Here is a 21467-nt window from a genome sequence, read left to right on the forward strand (position 1 = left end):
TATTCGGCACGATTAATATCGCAGCGAGCACGATTAACATGAATTCTTATCCGGCATGATTATGATGGATTTTTATCTGGCACGATTAACATAAATTCGTATCCGGCAAGATAAACATGATTCGTATCTGAGACGATGAACATAGATTCTTGTCGGGCACGATTAACATGGTTTCATATTTGGCACCATTAACATGGCTTCGTATCTGCCACAATTAACTTGGATTCTTTTCTGGAACAAACTCCTTCGTTAGAACTTCTTCTGCACTGCTGTCATCTCAGACACTGGCCTGTCGTTCTCTATGTACGGTTCCCCGGCATCAGTTATTTCCTTCAGTATAGAAGTCCAGGACCTACCTTCTCGTACATTGTTTTTAAACTTGTCTCTACCATCATTAAAACATTTCATTAATTTACAAATGGATGGTTTAGTAAGTGTTATAGACCAGTAAATAAGCTTTGTGTGGAAGTTGCTTTTGTAATTTTACAAAAAAGTGTATGATCGATACTCTCTCTCTCTCTCTCTCTCTCTCTCTCTCTCTCTCTCTCTCTCTCTCTCTCTCTCTCTCTCTCCTGCTTTGGCTGATATGTTTCCACTGCGGCCGGCTTATGTTTATCCAAGGAAATTCAATATCACATATTATCATATATCATAAAATTGTCATGACGTCGTGGATAATAGATTGTTTAAGAACACACTTTATTTATATATGATGCTTCCATTCAGGAGACATGGCATTTATTCGCAGGTGATTCTCTACTTAAACGTTTATTTCTATGGATTTTGGCTCGTGTGTCGTTATCCATGGTATTGTAAAACGTGACATTTTGAAATTACTGAAATTCATGCATAAGGCTAGTAATATTTTATTTTTAATCCTTGAAGTCTTGGATTGCGACAGTCATTATATCATTGAAAACTGGAAGCCAAACAACATAAATAACCCTATATTTCCTAAGGAAATGTAATATTCAGATAGTCCAGGGACGGAGGCTGAGCCAACGATGTTTCGGTTGATTGTCTCAAAACTGGAAGATATCAGCTGCATACATCGTAGGCGTCATCAAAGTTTCAGTTCTTCCATAAAAAAATTATCTTGACGTGGAAGATGTAATATATCCAATATAAAATTCTTTACTATTAGGATTAAATAAAGTTTACTAATCTTTTAATTGATCTTCGTCGCAATCAAACAAAAACAAATATGTTTTCCCCAAGCGAAGCCATTAGCAATGCATTTAAGCTTCAGATATCAAAACCAATATCAATATTCGTACAGTGTCACCACATCAACGCATCAAATATTGGGATTCGTAACCGTGCACATTTATAGTGTTAACATATTCCAGACTAGGGGATAAGAATCATAATTCAGTAGTATTCTATAAAGATATCGCCCACATTTCGTGTTAAATACGTAATCACAATGCTATTAAATTTGAACGCACGTTTTAAAATATATAAATTCACCTAAAAACTGTTGGAACGATTAATCTAATGTGCCTTTGAAATGTTTTTATTATTTGCCTCGTTTCTGCATGCTACATATGTTCAAAGGGTGGTGTGCAGAAGTAAGTTTTGTTTCTTTGTTTTCTTTGGTTTGGTTTTAATGGCATTTTTAACACATGAATGGATATATCCGCGACCCAACTGATTTATCGCGGTCCGCGTGCAGAAGTAAATGACAGCATTTACAATTTTATTGACATTTAAAAACGGATATGTGTACTACAGAAGCATGGAATGGATAACAGTAAAAGGAAAACTTACCTTGTGGACTACAAAATGTTTAATTGTGGCCACGAGGTAGCATCATGGTCATGGCGTGAGAACGAGATAATATTGCTACCGATGTCCCCTTCGTCCTTCTGTAGTTTACAGACGCTATATTTGAACTGAATAGTCTGAAAGACGAATCCATCAGCGTGTGCAAAACTAAGACTTCTACACGGTATGGAAATAAAATTATTTATATCCATCGTGAAAGAACGACATTAATCAATGACGATTGACATCGGATATTTCTTCGGCGACGATTCCATGTGTAATGCATTAGCATGAAAGAGCTGACAGTATGATTAAGCAAACACCTTGTCTTCTATGTTGGTTCTTTGTACCGGAATCGGCGAAACACAAATGCAACACTTTACAGTCGAGTTTTAACGTGTATTGCTATTATTTATTTATCTGAAAACTTTGTTTTGTCTAGTTATTTTGAATGATAAAGATTTGTATAAAAAGTCTGCAGCAATAAGTTTTTGTTTTTATCAGTATCCATATATAACCCGTGCCTTATCAGAATATTTGCAAGCATACGTATATGGCTTTTTGTTTATACTCTGGCTTGTATCTTTGATATAGCACTAATGGAACTCTGATTCCAAGCAACTAAAGTTAATTTAATTCTTCCTTTTGACACAGGTAAGATCATATAGAGTGTCGTGTATTTAATTTGCATTGTTTGTTATATTTTTTTTAAATTCATTATATGCTATGGATAATTGTATTTTGGACTTGACCTTGTCCAAAATTAAGTTAATTTTCTACCCCACCTGAATCATTGATTCTGGTTTTGTAAACAACATGTTTATTTCAGTCTGAGTCCAGAACGTTAAAAAAAAATCTCCATGAAATGCCGCGTATACGTGTTGTTGACCACATTTTATATCACACTTTTAGTAACAGACCTTCTATTTATAACCAAGATTATGTCTAGTAAACATTTGGAACCTTCTAGAATGGAATGAAATTTTCCATTAGGTAACAGTTTTTTTTTTTTGGGGGGGGGGGTATTACAAAATGCTAATTGTGACTTGAGGTCAAGTATAATCTTGTTTATTTAGAAATTATGTATTCGTACTGTAAGGTCTGATCAGAATCTGTTGTATTATTGCTGTTTCAATAATATTTCATTGGACTGGAATTTATTTATTCAAATTATTTAATTCGACTTATTCTTCTCCGGAAATACAGAGTGATCAAAACTAAAAGATTTTTGGCACATCGCTACGACATTTGCCATCACAGGCACATTAACACTTCCAGCGTAGGCTTCATTTTGGAATATCAGCAAAGTTTATTCAGAACTTTAATGAATAGGACTTGTGTTACGAATTCTATGATTATTTGGGATTTAGTTCACAATACCGTAAGATTTTTTTATACTTATTTCACTTTATATTCTTGGAAAATAAGTTATTTGTTGAATTTTACAAAACGTTTTGGTTTTTATGGTCTTTTCTTTTACTTAGTTTAAGACAATATCGTCGCATTCATATTTTATTGTACATAACCAAAAAGTGGCCCTTCCTTTTGAGGTTAACTATGGTAAATTTAAAAGGGAGCCTAAGTATTGAAATATTATTCAACAAAATTTAACAAACTGATACATTGTATAACTGTATCTTATACATTGAATTGTTGCTTTTGGAATCAGTATGCGGCCATGATTCTCAAGAAAAGGCTTACGGGTACGACGGTGTGCGAGTATGTTTGTGTGTGTATGTGTGTGTAATTGCTATCCATTTCCTATTTAACTTTAAATATCTTGCCATTTTCTACTTTAATTGAGTTTTCTTCTATGATATTAAAATTTGGTTTGCATCTATTGGTATTACATTTGTTTATCGGGCCTCTCTTTCAATGAAGTTAAATTTCGATTTGGTAAGAATTTTTTTCAGATGTTTGAATTTGTATCTTACAGTTAAATAATTGTATTCTTTCCAAGCAGTTCTCATTGTATCACTATTTCGAAGTAATTGTTTACATGTTCGTTCCATCTGGAAGATATTAGTGTCATAATCTGTAATTAAGTGAATTCCATTGATGATTGGGTTTTTTTTTTCTTCACAGTTTTCTCCCGTGCTCGGTTCATTCGTTTCACTCGTAGTATTCCTTGATCGATAATTTTCTATGTACAAGATATTGCTGTAATTCTGCAAGTCTCTGTTCCATAGAAATTTGTATTTTATAATTGTTATTACGCTTGATGCAAGGTGGACAGGAATGTTTACTTTTCTATGTTTTCACGATAAGATTTAAAGTTCATATGGTTATGTGTATCAGCTGGTTTGTATCAATAGAAATATAGGTTCCAGATTATTTTTCACAAATATTTTCAGGAAAATAATATATATTTCACCCTCGTTTTGTAAGTGTTATAACTGGATGTAAATCATTACGTTCCTGGACGAATTCTTCGATAGATATAGGTTTATTCCATATTACGAAGCAGCCGTCCGAAAGGTCTTCCAGTTCTTCCTCAAATAATTGCAAGTTCTTTTCAAAGTTTACCCGTAAGTCTGCCAATTAACGTCTCTTCCAAATGTTAAAGACTTGCCTAGCAAAGTTGGTGCCATGGCATTGCCGTTTCCTGTATGTGGCACTGTCCATTAAAGTAAAATACACTGCGTTCAAGTACTAATTTAAGGGATTCGGTTACAAATTCATGATTGAATCGTGAATATGTGTTTTTACTTTTCTTGTTAAACTAAAATTGTATTCTTTTTGACAATGTATTTAACTTTTCAATTACATACACACACAAAATAGAGAAAGCTAACCTGAATATTTCGTCCTTACGCTAAGGACTTCATCAGCAGACTGTTGTGATCTCTACTGACTGTCAACATCGCTGGATGGAATGGTGAATGATGTTAACAGATTGTCCCAGATATGCGGCAGGTCGTAACGGCCCCCGTCCCTGTTCAGCGTCTTTTTGTGCGCACCGATGTAAGTCGATTCCTTAACCCACCCACCTGCGCTCGAACAAGGCTTGTTTTCGATCTAGGATTTTTACGGAGTTCCAAGTTGCAGTATGACCAGGACAAATATTGTGGATGTGCCTTGATACCTCACACGAGCTTGAACTTGGTCTTTGATGTTCAGTTAAATCTCCCTTTCAATGTTGTTTTCGTTTCCCAAATATAGTCATGATGGTACTAACTTTCACCCTGTCCTTCACACTTAATGTGATAGATAGGTCCACAAATATCTCTTTTATCAAACTTATCCTTGGGGTAAACTAACATCTGTCTTAGGGTCCGGTACGGTTTGAAACATACATTAAATTTGTGTCGTTGGAACATGTGATTCAGGCATTCGGAAGTCCCTTTTACATATGGTAGGACCATGATGCCTTTCGAAACTGTTCTCCCAGTTGGTATACTTTCCACGACATTGTCATTCGGAATTGCGTTGAGCCTGTTGGAAACCTTCTTTATCGCCCATTCCGGATAATGACACCTCTTGAGGACAGCATTGACACGACCTAATTCTTATTTAATGCTGGATCTGATGTCACATCTTTGGCTCTGTGATATAATGATCTGACCACCCCAGGTTTCTATTCTATTGGACGGTACCAGTCAAAATCAAAGTACTAGAAGATATGTGTAGGTTTAGCTATCACATTGTCAAATATGAATATTACTACACAGTTAAGCTTTCATCAAAGTAAACTTGTACTGCTTCTCTTCCAAGGTAATACGGAATATTAACGTACATGTTTGTCAAAGGTAGCCACTGTCGATGCCTCTTTCACAATGTCTGGTAATCGGTTGACAAAATCAATATCATCTGTTCTGAAACTAGATAATTCTTTGTAATGTGGTTTTAATATAATATCAAGCCAGTTAGGTAGTCTTTGTATGTACCGATTTACTTATTTCAGGTGGTATAAATAAAAGTAATTGTTTAGGTGTACCGGTACCTTGGTAGTTTCCGTCAGTAAGAAATGTACAGAAAGCACCGAGTAACCTTATTATAAATTTAATGATATTAAATGAAAACTGTTTTCATTTTTTTATGACAAAATAATTCCAAAACGTATTCCTATTTTCTTTACAAAATAGTTGCATTTGTCACAAAATAATTTAGAATATTAGAAATATAATTATATTTATGAACCTTTAATCACGTTTGACACGTGTCAATTATGCCGGCATGGCGGGCGATTTGGATGTTATGGAAGATATTCGGTCCAAAACCAACTTTCGAAAATATTTCGGATTAGGAAAAGACAAAAACTGTCATTTTGTTTCGACATTTGCTAGCGTATGTTAACGTGTGAAGACCTTGTAAGATTTAGAATCACCCTAATATGTGCAGTAGAGCGGCGGGTTTCCGTTTGGAGTGTGTGTAATTTCTCTAGTTCACAAACGATTTTCTCATTTGTTGAATCAGAGTGTTTTGTGTTTACTGGCTCATTCTCTCATAAATGTATTGTTCCGGTTGCGAGCATCTATCTTAAAGTCCCCCGCCTATTATATCAGTTGTTGTTGTTATGGGGTTTAACGCCATTTTCAGCACACGTTATGCTATGCATGGCGGCCAGTATTAATGGTGGAGGAAGAACCCGGGTGACAGAGGTGAGATGGCAGTGATCCGTAACGGAAAGCGCTTTAGACCACTCGGCCACTCCTGGCCCCGGTTAGTGACTGAGTTATAGGACTATATATTGACTGGAGTTGTATCAGTAGTGTACCTTGTAAATTATAGTCATCAGTGTCAGCACAATGTCTTTTATAGGTTGTCAGCAATGGCGTAAGCATAATCATCCCACTATAGGTACAGTTTTTAGATCACAACTTCTACAACAGTTAACATAAACATAACAAATTCATATAGTGTAAGTGTAATTTCCGGGGAGAGGCGTGGCTGCAATTTCCCTTATGTCAGAGATGGTTTATTTTTATTGATCTCAATATGATTAGTTCTTCAACAAGTATAACGGATTTATTATGGTTTTATCTTGCTTTGAATGGATGCAATATATTTTTCTAGTTAGTTGAGAGCCAGAAATTAAAAAAATAATTCATGCTTCTACCCAAGAAAATTAAATTCTAGGTCCTAATGTAAATGCAGTATACAGGGTTACGTTTCGATATGTGTTCAAAAATATCGCTGTATACCGCGGTACGAACGTTTTTGTGGTGCCCAACTTTATCAATATTCGTTGATTACAGCAGGTCTTTCATGTTAATTTTAAAAATTATTTTAAATGAAAGAAATCAGTTCTGCATGCACGATAATGACCTCAGTGAAAGGTAGAGATTGATTCCTTTTAAATTCCTCAGTCACATAACATGTAAAAACATATATCTAGCAAATTATTGATTTTCCATTTCAAAAACTGTCATAGGCCAAATATAATAGGATGAAGATCAGTTGAAGAAAAAGAAAAAAGCACTGACAGCAACAGACAGCAACAGACTTGACGGAAAGTTTTTTCACCTCTTTCAATCAGAATGATTCTCATTAGTCCTGACATTTTGTTTGACATTTACTGAAGACAATTTTCTTTTTATTTTTGACAAATTTCTGGCTTAGAGATGTACTTTTTACTTTTTAATTTTCGCATGACATTTACGTTCCTCATAATCAATGCATTCTACGACACGAAATAATTCGCTAGAAAGAATGGATAATATTTTAGTATCAGTAATTCTTTTATAGTAAAAGTTGTGAAAAAATGAAGGCAATGTTCTGCAACAGAAGGTCTCTTTTTGTTGAAATGCCTAGCATCAAATTGTCGGCTACCATTTTTTGTACAGGGCTTGATCATTGGTAATGTCGTTGCACATCAAAAAAAAAGTATAGACAGGTTTTCACCTTTTTGAAGGTCTAGGAAAAGATCATTCCGGTGTCGATTAAAGGAAGAGTTTCTGGGTATCCATTTTGTTTTTCCTGCAAAATAAGGATTCTGAATCATGTAAATTGCTTGTTTCTAAGGCGTTCTCGTATTTGAAAAGCCTCGGACATTTTGTGTCACGTATAAGAAGCTATTTACAAAGCAGGTAAACTATGATAAATCAGCTAATTGGAAATTTATAAAATATAGAAAGTTACGCCATCATAATGACTTCATAATTTGTCAGGACGATAGAGACTATTTAGCACGAGTTTCTTTTAACAGCACCATTATTCATTAATCATTACGTTTAATCGTTTTACTACTTTCATATGTACGGTCTTTAACAAATTTCATTCAGACACATTTGCGTTAATGTTAGATGTTTAACAAAGCTGATATCACCAGGTACAGAATGCTTTCGAATATATCGACTAGCTTATACCCACAAATCAAATAGAGAATCCAGTACTTACTCGTTTTCCTATCCCTGATGTTGCACATTTTATACTATCAGTGGTTGATAAGCCATATTCCGAGACGTATGGTCAGCCATATTCCGTAGAGTGAGTCAGACATATTCCGCGGCGTATTCGCTATCAAGTTATCAATTATTCTGCGTCAGAAATGAATACATGATTCATGCAACATTATTTGCTGTTGCGTTTTCATTTCTTCCGAAATCGAAAATGTCATTATTCTCACCATTAACGTTTACATAATTTCCTTGTCTAAATATGCTCCGTCATGTTTTCAAAACTTACTTCAGAAAGATTTTCCTTGCAAATCCACACAAACACATAAACAATGGCCAAACATGTGTGTGTGTGTGTGTGTGTGTGTGATTTGGATATTTAACGTAGCTTTAACATTTTTTCAGTCATATCTCTACAATCTCTGCATTGTGGCAGTTTATAGTGATGTCTATCACTGAGGCATCATGCCACAGACATGTGGCATTATGTTCTACCCAGTCATATTTTCCTGACACCAGGCCGACCAGTCCTAACACTAACCTCTAAATGCTGAATGCCAAGCGAAGCAGCTGCTAGTACCATTGTTATAAGTTTTTGGTATAACTCGGCCTGGGTTCAAACCCGCAACCTCTCGCATTCGAGGCGGACGCCCTAATCACCTAGCCACTTAGCCACCGGAGCGATCCAAACATATGAAATAGAGATGGGTAAGAACGGATGTGCTATATAAAAATAAATATGACTTTGAAGAGATGATTTTCTTTGAAGTTGTATTTGAACTAGTTATTGAACCAAGGCTTTTTATGAGTGTTGAGAGTAAATAATAATAATAATAATAATAATAATGATAATAATAATAATGATAATAATAATAACATTATTATTATTATTATTATTATTATTATTATTATTATTAACACGAACACGTAGCAGGATGTAATCGAAAAGATATGTTATAGAGCTTTGACTTTTATATTTATATGCATTTTACACTGAAGGCAATATTTTTGGTCGCTGGACAAATCAGGCCCAGTCTAGATTATTCATTATGCTATAAAATTCGAATATTATCATGGGATCAAGGAGACAGACAAGAAACAGATTTGCACATATCTCAAGGCCATAGACGACTCTCCTAATGCTGACGACGGTTATTTGAAGATAAAAGCAATGAACATATACATTTTCATAATCATATAACTTTTATGGTAAAAACTAAAGCATTAAAAATATATGCGTTCATATTCATGCCATTTTCGATATTCTAAAAAGAAAGATCTATATGGTTACCGATAATGCTGCCATTTTCTGTCGTCATACTCTTTATGACATCGTGCACTTAATGATTATATTGTATTTACATAGTATGAGATGTAAACATACGAGATTGTTGTAAACATTCCATAAGGAGACTCAATTTTTATTTGTGTTCTCTTCCGACTGAGTTTTTTAAAAGGCTGATTGTGCATACCATCGCATCATTGTATTCAGCTGGCCTCGTTTGAGCTACATCGATCTTGAGATAATCCAGCTGCATTCAGTAAGTACGAGTATTGGATTTCTGTTGAAAAATAATCGGGTATCAGTTATATTGGGGGGATGCTTTGGTTTTTTGTATGTTTTGTTGTTGTTGTTGTTGTTGTTGTTGTATTGTTTTTTGTGGGGTATTTTTGGCAATGGCCGACGAGCTGGCTTGTTGGCCTGCCAAAACAGTAAGTCCGTACACATATTTTTCAGTACAAATTCAATACCTGTACTTATTTAGTATGTACTTTAAACCAAATAAAAACATAGCGAAATGTTATTCAATCATCATTTTAATATAAATAACGAAATTAAATATCTTTTGAACAATATTTTCCCCTTGCACCCATTGCATTCATGCTATGATGTCATGAAATAGCGACTACATAAATAGAGCTGTTATGATGCTTTGCGGTAACGTTTTCTTGTTGACCCAAACACTAGTGATTTATCTGGTTCTGGCTTTCTTGACATAATATAACAATTTCCGTTGGTAATTATTCTCAGCTGTTATTGAATCATAATTATTTTCTTACACTTTGTGGATCTCTGGTGTATTGGTAACGAAATTGGGATTGTAAATAATCATCTACTTCCAGCCTGTTTCAATTGTTTCGGGCTTTATTAAAAAAGCAATGGAGCTGTTCATTTTAGAAGAGTAAGTTATGATAAATGGAAACGCTACAGTTAAATTTCAGCTACACGTAAAATTTTAATAAGTGAAATTGGACTATGATGTTGGAGACGACTGTGAATTTCTTATTTTAGTTACGTGGTTAAGAAAATGGGTAGTATCGCTAGAAACAGCAACAATTTACAGTAATTCAAGGACTCGTTCAAATTTCGTTTAAACTCTACCGTTAATACAGCTGTTGAAAAGAACTGTATTCCAAAAAGGACGATCAGTACTATTTAACAGTGCTGCAAGAAACTCTAGAGGATAATAAAATTGCAAACTGAGTACAACTTAATCCCAGAAAAATGTGATACGCGTTTTGCACCTTCAGACAACACATAGCGATTTAGAAAACACCAAAAAGCAATATCGGACATCATATAAACAATCAGTCATACATATCATTATGATTATGAGGTATGCTATTGTTTAATTTTCTGAATCAGCCATGGATTCGATAAATAAACTTAAATTCACCTACAATCACTGAATTTTGCTAGATGCTTTATTAGTATCTTCAATCACAAATGTGAATAACAAGTCCGCCAGTGTCATGACAAATTAAGCACACATTAGTTCTCTTTCCTCTGGATCGGTAATCGGTAAATAAATTTAATTGCAGTTGAATGTTATGTAATTTGAATTCCTCCGTGTAAATAGGCATCTAAAGTATCTGTTTTCTTACCTGTTCGTCTCCTGCCTTATTAGTGTATAATGTTTGCATCTCAGTATCACTGGCTGCCTTTATAAAAAGTAGGTTAAAGCAGACATTTAGGTCCTCATAAAGATGCACCTACTTTCTTGTCCAACCTAATTTAACTGGCATGTCCCTTACAGGCTGGTCTACTACTGTACTTGGTACGAACATTGCTTTGATATCGTCTTCCTTGAGATTTTAACCTTCTGTACCATCTGTGTTTACATAATTAAAAGGTTGACGTTTTATGCAAGTTATGCTATAATTTTGTATGCAAAGTAATTTTTCTGTTTAATAGTTGCATAGACAAACTCGTGAATTAATTCATTTCCTTCTGATAAGTATCTTCAGCCATTCGGCGATCTTCGTACATTAAAATACGGTATTTCATATACCGACACACATAGACTGGTTCCATAGGTCGTGAAACAATTTCTTGTCTATAACCATGTCTAGCCATGAAACTTGAAGAGAGTATTCATCTTGAACGGTACTAATCAGCATGTGCAAAATCGGGTCACTCTGACCGAGTCTTTTCGCTTCAATGATTATGTTAAGTTCTGGCATTTGGCTCAGTTTCTCTGACAGCTATTTGTGCCCTCGTGTAATTTGATTGGCAATTTGTATAAAGGATATCACTCAACCCATTCACCAATTGTTAAATTCACGGTGACCTACTTTTCTTGCTTTATTAGAAAATGCTACGTTTTCGGAAGGGAGGTTATGCAAGAGGGGAGCATGCGACACGTAGTATTCTTGTGAATTTATTCGTGTGTTCATTATGCCAATCTCTTTCTTCTACTTTTTTTTTTTGCAGTATGATTTTTGACAAGGTTTGCAACTGTTGTTAGTTCTGTACAACTCAGTTAACTCATTCTTTTATTCATATTTAAATATGTATTGAACTTTTTTACTTACGTAACTAGTTTTCAGACTAGTACTCGAAGTAAACCTTAAGTCATCTTACAACTAATTCTTTTTCTTGACGTTATATTGATCTCATCCTCCAAAGGTCGTTGCAAAATTAATACAAAGTTAACAAAGTACAACTTAAAACGAATTAATGTTAGCAAAAAGCGTGTAATGATTATTTTACTAAACAGAAAAACAAATTAAGCGTACAGATGAACTTAGCTGATAACATGTGAAACGTTCACAAGGATTTAGAAAAGTTAAGCTGAACATTTACGAAAAAGACATGAGGAGTCACAAGCATTGTAAGGAACTGCAATCACACCGTGTGAAATCAGTGACCAAACAGTACCTTTCGTGCACATGCATTGCATAATCTTCAAACTATTATGTATTGTAGATGTTTTAGGTTTTTAGTTTATTTTGATTTATTTTTAAAAAAAGTTGTTTGACAGGATCTTCAACTCCTGCTTGTATATGCTGTTGAAGGTAACAGTGAACAGTCAGCCAAATTACAGAAGCAAAACATGTACCACGTACAACAATTAAAGGCTTCTGACATATAACCATACACGCTTTAACCTTTTACGAATAATAAATAACTTAATGGCGTGTGCATCACTGGATAAATAGCATAGACTTTAACCACATACAGTTATCGAGTGAAACAAAATACACGATTAACTCTGTTTACCATTCAGCACTAACTCTGCTCTCACAGCTGCAAACCGCATGCATGTGAAGAACCTGTTTCAAATGTCAACATGTAATTGAGAAATTGCAAAGCTTAAAACTCCATTTTCACTTTGGCAGTTTACAATCTACAGCCTGATACAATAACGATTTTACCGGACAAAATATATTAACACTACAAACAAAAGACAAATCAAACTTGCATTGCTAAATGAAATAACACTTTTGGTTTATAAAGAGCATAGATTTTTACCTACGAACAGACGTCTCCTGAAACACAAAGCATTATCAATATAACTTGCTCCTATGGTATTTGTCGGCATTGCCTGTTGTCTGATCCCGATCACAGTTACAAACAAAAGAACAATGCTCTTACGGTAGCTTTCATTATGATCATGAAAAAAAACATTGGATCTTATAAGTGTTCCATCCCTGACAATTCTTTAGTCACAATCTAAGTAACAGAAAGAAGCTAAAGAAACAATTTTTGCAAAACCCTTGAAAAATTCCATAAAAGTGTATAAGAATGAAAAGTCCCGTATAAATTTAAAAGCCTGAAATGTACTGATCCGCCAAGAATCGGGACGCTGTCAAGATGGCGTTGTCCAAAACTCCTTTGAATAATTCACAATATCTCCAAGATAATATTATAGTCCAAATAATGAGCAATTTCAAATTTCCACTGAACAGTCCAAACAAATGTTGTTGTTTTTTCTCTCGAATAATATTTAAATAAAACATAAAACACTTCTGCAGAATTGCAATAGGAACACAAGAAATGAGAATGACTCCAAAATATGAATGAATCTGATCAGTTCTCTACTTATATGCACTTTCTATTACGACTATATTTCACAACACATTCCACGTGACAGATCTTGATCTTACTACTCAGTTTATCTCAAAATTTCCTATTCATGTGACCTATCCCAACCAATAGGAAGTTACTGAATTCTTCTAAAATTGTATAAAGCCCATGCTTCAATGAGAAATAAACCCAACGTTGTCATTAAGTTTTGTTATTAAGATTATTATTAGTAACTCTCAATACAAACGTAGGCATCTGTTTATGGATCCTATGTAATTTTACGCTCATAACAGACCCCATTCACTTAGGCGAAATCTAACTAAAGATAAACTGCACAACTTACAGCAGTGCATTTATTTTTAAATTGTATACAAAATCATGTACCAGGAGTTATAAAAAATGTGGATATACATAACGCATAACCAAACATATTTTGAAGAATGTATAAATTTAATTATTTCAGTTTCATTTAGTAATTTTAATCTGGACAATACTCGGATTTTACTTGAGAAAATAAATAGCTTAGAATCTGCAACTTCTACTACAATCGTTAATAACACAAGCAAAAATTAGTAGAAAGTGGCAAAAAGAAATATACAGGGTGGTATGTAAAGTAGCTAAAACAAACGTGGAATGGAAACAGTTTGATATGATATTGGTATAACATCAGAGTCATTAGGTGATATTTTAAATTTTGATCTATATGCACAGGAAAAACTAGGGACTCATGTACCCCAGTATACCTAACACTCGCTTGTAATGTACACTTGTTTATCATTATTTATCTTTTCATATTAAAAAAACAGATAGGTAAAGGATTGATTTTCACATTTGAACGTCTTTACCATCTTATCCACTTCAGTGTCTATGATACTGCGTACTAATAACACTGTTCTACAGCCAAAATGCTTCCGAAATAAATGTAGTCAAACATTATTAATTCTGGATCACTGAGAATGAAAATGATTCTTAAAATTGTTGATTGGCTCAAGATTAAAAGACATGATACTGGGTCAGTATATACGACCATTGACTTGGGAATGGCGGAAGATAAGGGAGTTATAAAGGGAAGGGATCTCAACTTAAATCAGAAATGACTAAAATGCATCTTTGACTGGATCTAAGAATAAATCTATGACTGGGTTTGGACAGTACTTGCTTTTTAGACAAAACAATGAACGATGCAATCTGAAGCTGGTATTGGGTCATGCATGATATGAATGGTATCATGTTATTCCTAGAAGCCATGGATGATACAGTCATAACTGCGCTTACATAACTCTGCTGAACAATTTGCCCTACGTCAGCTCTAGAAGTCATGCAATGTAGTGCTCTCTTATTTGTCAGGGTTTGATTTTGCAAAGGGACACATTTCTGTTTAGCCAAAGTGAGCAGAGATGCCTCATGCTTGTGTGATCAATACGGACAACTTCTGCTATATTTGTGGTGAAGTGACTTTTGCATCACAAAAGTGTAGAATGAGACACTATGGTTAAGAAAGCCTATCACCAATATATTTTGGCTACAAAATTGGAGATCAGGACAAGACCTGGGCCCTATGCGTATGCTGCAACATTTGTTCAACAAATCTTCGCCAGTGGTTGAACAGGAAAAGGAAATCTATGCCTTTTGCAGTACAAATGATTTGAAGAGATCCAACACATCATATCAGCAACTTTACTTCTACCTCCAATTGGGAAAGGTGTGTCAAAGAAGAAAAAGTGGACACTGCATTATCCAAACATTCTATCAGCTGTCCGCCCAGTACCCCACGGAGAAGGACCGCCGGTTACTGATGCACCAGAATCATTCTCACTTGAGTCAGACGAGGAAGAAGAAGAGGATGAATCTTCTAGCCCAGAACAATCAATATCACATGACCCATATTTTCTCCCATCCTCCTCCTCTGAACAATACCTCATAATACAAGGTGAACTGAATGGCCTTGTCAGGGATAAGGTAGAGTAAGGCAGAGCTGTTGGGCTCCAGACTACAGCAATGGAATCTTCTGGCAGGTGGTTATGGTTTCCATGTTTCATGACCGTCAAAAGGCTCCGGTCCCTTTCTTTTCCATGGAAGGTGATCTTGTATCCTGCAACAACATCGATGGTGTGATGGTAGCCTTACAACATCGTCCATGATCCAGATGAGTGGAGACAGATCACTGATTTATCAAAGACGAGTCTTAAATTTGTTTTGTTGCATAATGACAATGTTTTGCCATCAATTCCAGTTGGTCATACAGTCCATATGAAGGAAACCTATAAAAACATGAAACAACTTTTGAAGTGCATACACTATGACCAATATCAGTTACATCTTAGTGGCAATTTGAAGGTTCTTGATCTCTTGCTTGGTCTGCAGAATGGATACACCAAGTACTGCTGCTTTCTCTGCGAATGGGATAGTCCTGCGAGAAATTCCCACTATATCAAGAGACACTGACCACGCCGACAGTCATTGGAGCCTGGGAGGAAAAGTGTTCAGCATCCACCACTTGTTGAATCAAGGAAGATTTTGTTACCACCCTTACACATCAAGCTGGGTCTGATGAAGAACTTTGTCAATGCAAGTTACAAAATACAAGCAGCTTTCAAGTACCTCCGTGGATAATTTCCAAGGTTAAGTGAAGCTAACATAAAGGAAGGCGTCTTTCTTGGTCCTGAGATTTGTGAACTTCTTCGAGATGATGCATTTGACCGTTCGTGCTCTGCGTGGCAAGGAAAAGACGGCATAGAAAGCCTTACTATTAGTGGGAACATATTCCCATTAGAAACAACAAGGCAGACAACTACAGGGAGTTTGTGGGAACCCTCCTCAAGTCATACAAAAGCCTTGGCTGCAACATGTCATTAAAGATACATTTTTTTCTCACTCTCATCTAGATTTTTTCCACCGAACTGCGGAGCAGTGAGCGAAGAGCACGGCGAATGATTTTACCAGGCCATTGCAACAATGGAGAAATTCTGTCAGAGCAACTGAAGCCCATCAATGCTTGCAGAGTATTGCTGGACAGTGTCAAGAGATGTTCAATTTAATGAATACAAGAGACAAGCCAAGAAGTGCCTAGTTGACACTGAATAAGGACTAAACTGTGTACTAATATATACATAATAGATTTGGGCCTTTTGTTTCATAATAAATTTTCTTTATATAACCCTTTTGCCGTTTTTTAAAGTGTTACATAAACAGGACAGGTGAAATATTACCATGTAAAGTAACCATAAACACGTGAAAAAACCTAGGTTTACAATGTATGATTAAAACTCTACTATCAACACAATATATATTGATGTAAAATGTAAAAACTTACATATCTTGGAAACAGTAGCCAATCAGTTGTTTTAATTGTCATATTTGAATTCAGCACATCAAAATCCATAATAAATAGCACAGTTATTTCTGAAGCAGACGACTTCTAAAAAACTGTAGACCAGTATAATGAATACAACTGATTCTTTAACTTAATAAGTTCAATAAGACACGTGTACGGGAAGCTTACACAAAAAAGTTAACAAACAAAAGCAATTTTGTTTTAGCTCTGCATATCAAATCCCCAGTTTTCATGCAAGGGCCTAATTTGAAATATATCTTTTTTAAACCCTATACTCTGCACCATCCTATGCATTACTTGGTTGTCTTTCAAGCAGGTCATAATCTAAAATCTATTGCAGATATATCTTTTATATGTCTGTATATGTATTGTTTGATCAAAACAAATTCTACAAAGTGAATGCAAATGCAATATCTTTGGATGTTCAGGCTCCGGCCCCTCCAAAGGATCATGATTATCATACAAATATTACTGGTGGGCCTACTTTAGTGAGCTTGAACTTAGTTGTTTAGGATTAGAGAGAGTAACGTACGATTGAAGGTAAGAACAAACGCGGATTGTCTCAATATAAAAGGGATAATGGAAACAAATCTATTGAAACAAATACACTCAAATGGTAGTCTACTCTGCTATTGAACCTAGTTTCTTCGGTTGCGACTAATTGTTAGTCATTTTTATAGGTATCTGCATTTGCATGGGAAAATATGAACGAGGTTTTTTATTGGAATAATACTGCACGACCTTTGGAAGTGAAGTATTATTCCGAGAAAACGAGTTCATACTTTTCCATACAAATGGAGTAACCTTTTTATTACATGCTCATTTTGTTATCCTACCTAAGGCTTAATTATAAAAAAGTAACTGAATTTATGCTATATTCAAAAATAAATGAACACTCATTTTGTTATCGTACCGAAGGCTTAATTATAACAAAATACGCTACAAGAAACAAAGTGATTAAATTCATTCTGTATTTGAAAATAAATACACAACTGTAGATTCATCAATACACAAAAACAATATTAATATGCAAATAGCACTGCCCAGAGATCTTTGAGTTTTGTCGCGCGCTCGACAGCAGTTTCAAAAAAGAATTGTTTTGGTCTACTTGGAGTCGAAATTTAGAGTCATATTGTGAATAAATGAGCATTGAAACAACCTTTTTTTGTCTGAAAAGGATGGATTTTGTTTTTATATTCATCCAACTCAATTCTGCTTTTCTGATTATGATTGACTGGAATATTGGTTCATTACAGTGCAGATTTCAGTTGGAAATGTGCTCGAAATCCTAGTATAGTTTCGGTGTGCATCAGGTTTTTCAGGACAAGCCATTCGGATTTGCAGAACTAAGAAGTAAATTTGAGGAAATTCAACATGCATAAATGTAAGTATACTTATTACCATTCTTATTCCCAGCTAAAGAAGACATATGTTTATGCTCTGTCATGCTGTTGGAGGGCCCCAGCAATGACCTGTTTCGTACAGTGTGTCTTCTATCGCTAGGCTAACATTGTAAAGTTATACGGGGACAATTGAAAAGCAGCTGTTGTGTGACAGTCCATTTAGCCAGAAGAAAAAATACTTTTACGAAGTCTTGGCGTATTGTCTCTGAGGCGCGTAGCTGCCTATCGAAACCTTCAGCTGCATTTTTTTCTCGAATCTAGAATGTTGACAGACTTGTACAATGGTACGTATCTGAAAGATATGCGATAGCCCTTGGCCTCAGTATCATTTTCTATGCTATATTGTATAGACCCTAGGGAGCACTGTTCATAATTTGAACTATTCTATTGAGAAAAGATACGAACATTTTCCTAAATAACTGTTTCAATGATCAGAACAGTATTTTCGATTACTGCGTCTCTCACTTTTCTTGCTGAGATTGCGAATATAAAGCTCGTTCAAGTGCTTGTCTGAAAGTTTAGTTTCTGACTCAGTGAACCAATACACGTCGTTAACTGTATCATCTATACTTTCAAATGGACGAAACAGCTTATTTTAGTTAATTCACAAACAAATTTAATCAACCAAAACCTAAAAGTGTCTACTATACTAATGTACATGGTTTGTTTACAAAGTAGTTCCTAATACATTATGCTATTTTAGGCACGCCTATTGTGGTCGTGCGTGCAATATGAAATTGCTCAGTATCGTAAAATACTGCACGATTATGTTAATGCAAAGATAACGGAGACCAAAATGAATATATAATAAATTGGGATTTTTTATTTGAAGGCGAACGATGAAGATTTGATTCTTACATACCTCCTTATAATCAATACAAATAGTTTGGTAAGAAATATAACCCTGTAAAATGATGAAGGTGAAGTTTAAAGAAAAGAGGAAGGAAAATTGGGTTTCTATCTAAAAGTAACAGATTAGCAATGGATTTCATCTCAATCGTCAGTGTAATGCCATTTTCATATAGCTAGTTGAGTGCCATTATTATTTTTAACTTCTTAATGGAGTACTTTGTTCTTATAATAAATCTCAAATGTTGCAGTCACATCCTATAATGCCAGAAATATAAAGTAGATAATTACTACAGCGACAGGCATATATGATTTTGTTTGTATTTTCAATATAAGTAAACAGTTATCTACATACAAATGATGAAAGCAACAAATGACCCGTCTATGAAAGTCAGGCAGTGAATGATCCCTCTAAGAAAGTCAAACAATGAAAAGGTCTTTATGAAAATCTAGTAACGAATGATTGCTCTAAGAAAATCAAGTAACGAATGGTCCCTCTTAGAAAATCAAGCAAGGAATGGGCCCAAATGAACTCTCTAAGATAGTCGAATTTTGTCATTTCACTACCTTCCGTTTTTCTCGCTTTTAATTACCTTATACAAGGGTATAGTTTTGCGCATGAAGTTGGCATACAAATTGCTTTCTCATTATAGATTTTACATAAAACAGACCTTAATGATATTAAATGTTTCTCAAATCGGCAGTAGTCAAGAACACCGTTCCAATTAAAGATACTTTATGGCTATTTTGCATTGGCTAACAATGTTATAGAACCATAATGATCCAAAAACTGTCAATGCACTAGCGTATATACATCAAAAGCTTCTCGTCGACCATGTTAAGATTTCCATATTTGACATTGAATGCATGGATTTGAAGATGGGACCATGACAACAGACATTGTTTCTCTCTGAAATAATGTTCTTTTGTGATTTACTCGAGACTGAATATCGCTTCATGTACAGGAGACTTCCTGTGCAATTACTGTATTCGCATGTGTGTTATCCACACCTAATTGCGAACGGCGTCAACACGGACCTTCCTTCGCATATTAGGACGGCAAATTAGGGTCTACGTTGTTCATTCTACTTATCATGTCTATGGAAGAGTGGTGAACCTGATCTGAAGGCGCTTTATGAAACGGCTACAGGGGTATACGCTCCTTGAAGCTTCGTGCATGTCATGCACACTGTACTGACAATATTGATCGAAAGACTGGAAAGCGTAACTTATAAAGCTATATCCAATAACTATCGAAAGAGCTATACTACAAACCGCTTAATCGGGACATTCTAAAGCAAAGACATTTTCCGCCTTTGTGTGGTGACGGATTATTAGTTAGCTGCCTTCCAAAAGGTTGAGTTTGACAAAGGTGACATGTTTCCGTAAGTAAATTTAGTTGTTAAACATTACGCCAGTACCTGTTATCGTGGAATTATCATTAATATTAAATTGCTCATCTTCAGTAGATTAATGATGTTATTTAAGCTAAGAACTGATATATATATATATATATATATATATATATATATATATATATATATATATATATATATATATATATATATATATATATATATATATATATATATATATATATATATATATATATATATATATATATATGATTATGTATATGTCGTATCATTCAAGCAACTCAAAATAAACATGACGTCGGTGGAAATTTTATCGTATGTCCAAACCTTTCCTGACCTAAAAGTAACTCAAAATTAATCATATGCTTCACAATGTCAGTGAATTTATTTTCTTCTTCTACTAGAAACTCAGATTTCATAATCCTGCTTTCATTCGTCCAATTAATTCGTGCAGATGGTTTGTTGCAAGAGGAGAGGTAATTTCGTTTTCACATGATTTATAGGTTATGGATTGCTATTTCATTAATTGTTCTAAACTTGAAAACCCGCTAGAAAACGAGGGTAGGTTATAGTATCATACTCAATTATTTCTCCTTCCTTTATCTTGTATGTATGTATGTATGTATGTATGTATGTATGTAGGTAGGTAGGTAGGTAGGTACGTAGGTAGGTAGATAGGTAGGTATGTATGTATGCATGCATGTATGTATGTATGTATGTATGTATGTATTCATGCATGTATGTCTGTGAGGGGCGTGTGTGTGTGTGTGTGTGTGTGTTTGCGACTTAGATTTGTAACGTAACTTTATAAAAAAAATTCAATCATATCGCCACGATGTCTGCATTGTGGCAGTTCATACTGATGTCTAGCTGGGACATCATGCCGCAGACATTTAGCATCATGTACCACCTGAAACCAGGCTGTCCAGATCCTAAAAGTAACCTCTTAATGCTTAGTGCCAAGTCAGGCAGCTGCTAGTAACATTTTTATAAGTCTTTGGCATGACTCAGACGGGGTTCGAACCCGAGATCTTCCGATACTGAGGCGGACGCTCTAATCACTTAGGCTTACGGAGAGGTCGATACATA

General features: G+C 34.9%; 1 protein-coding gene across 3 annotated transcripts in view; it reads left to right on the forward strand.

Annotated features, from left to right (window-relative positions):
* LOC149803744 (synaptotagmin-15-like) overlaps positions 1-21467 on the forward strand; it is a 319482-nt gene that overhangs the window by 189024 nt on the left and 108991 nt on the right. The window contains exon 1 of one of the 3 annotated variants that reach the window (XM_089953503.1): positions 20271-20387. The exons of the other annotated variants lie outside the window; for them this stretch is intronic. Coding sequence (XP_089809629.1) covers positions 20380-20387 — 8 coding nt within the window. The 5' untranslated portion in view covers positions 20271-20379. Of the gene's footprint in view, positions 1-20270; positions 20388-21467 lie in introns of those variants that run through there. 3 annotated transcript variants of the gene reach the window in all.

This window comes from Sinohyriopsis cumingii, chromosome 3 (genome assembly GCF_028554795.1).
Source record: "Sinohyriopsis cumingii isolate HCF-2022 chromosome 3, ASM2855479v2, whole genome shotgun sequence".
Classification (NCBI taxonomy): domain Eukaryota; kingdom Metazoa; phylum Mollusca; class Bivalvia; order Unionida; family Unionidae; genus Sinohyriopsis; species Sinohyriopsis cumingii.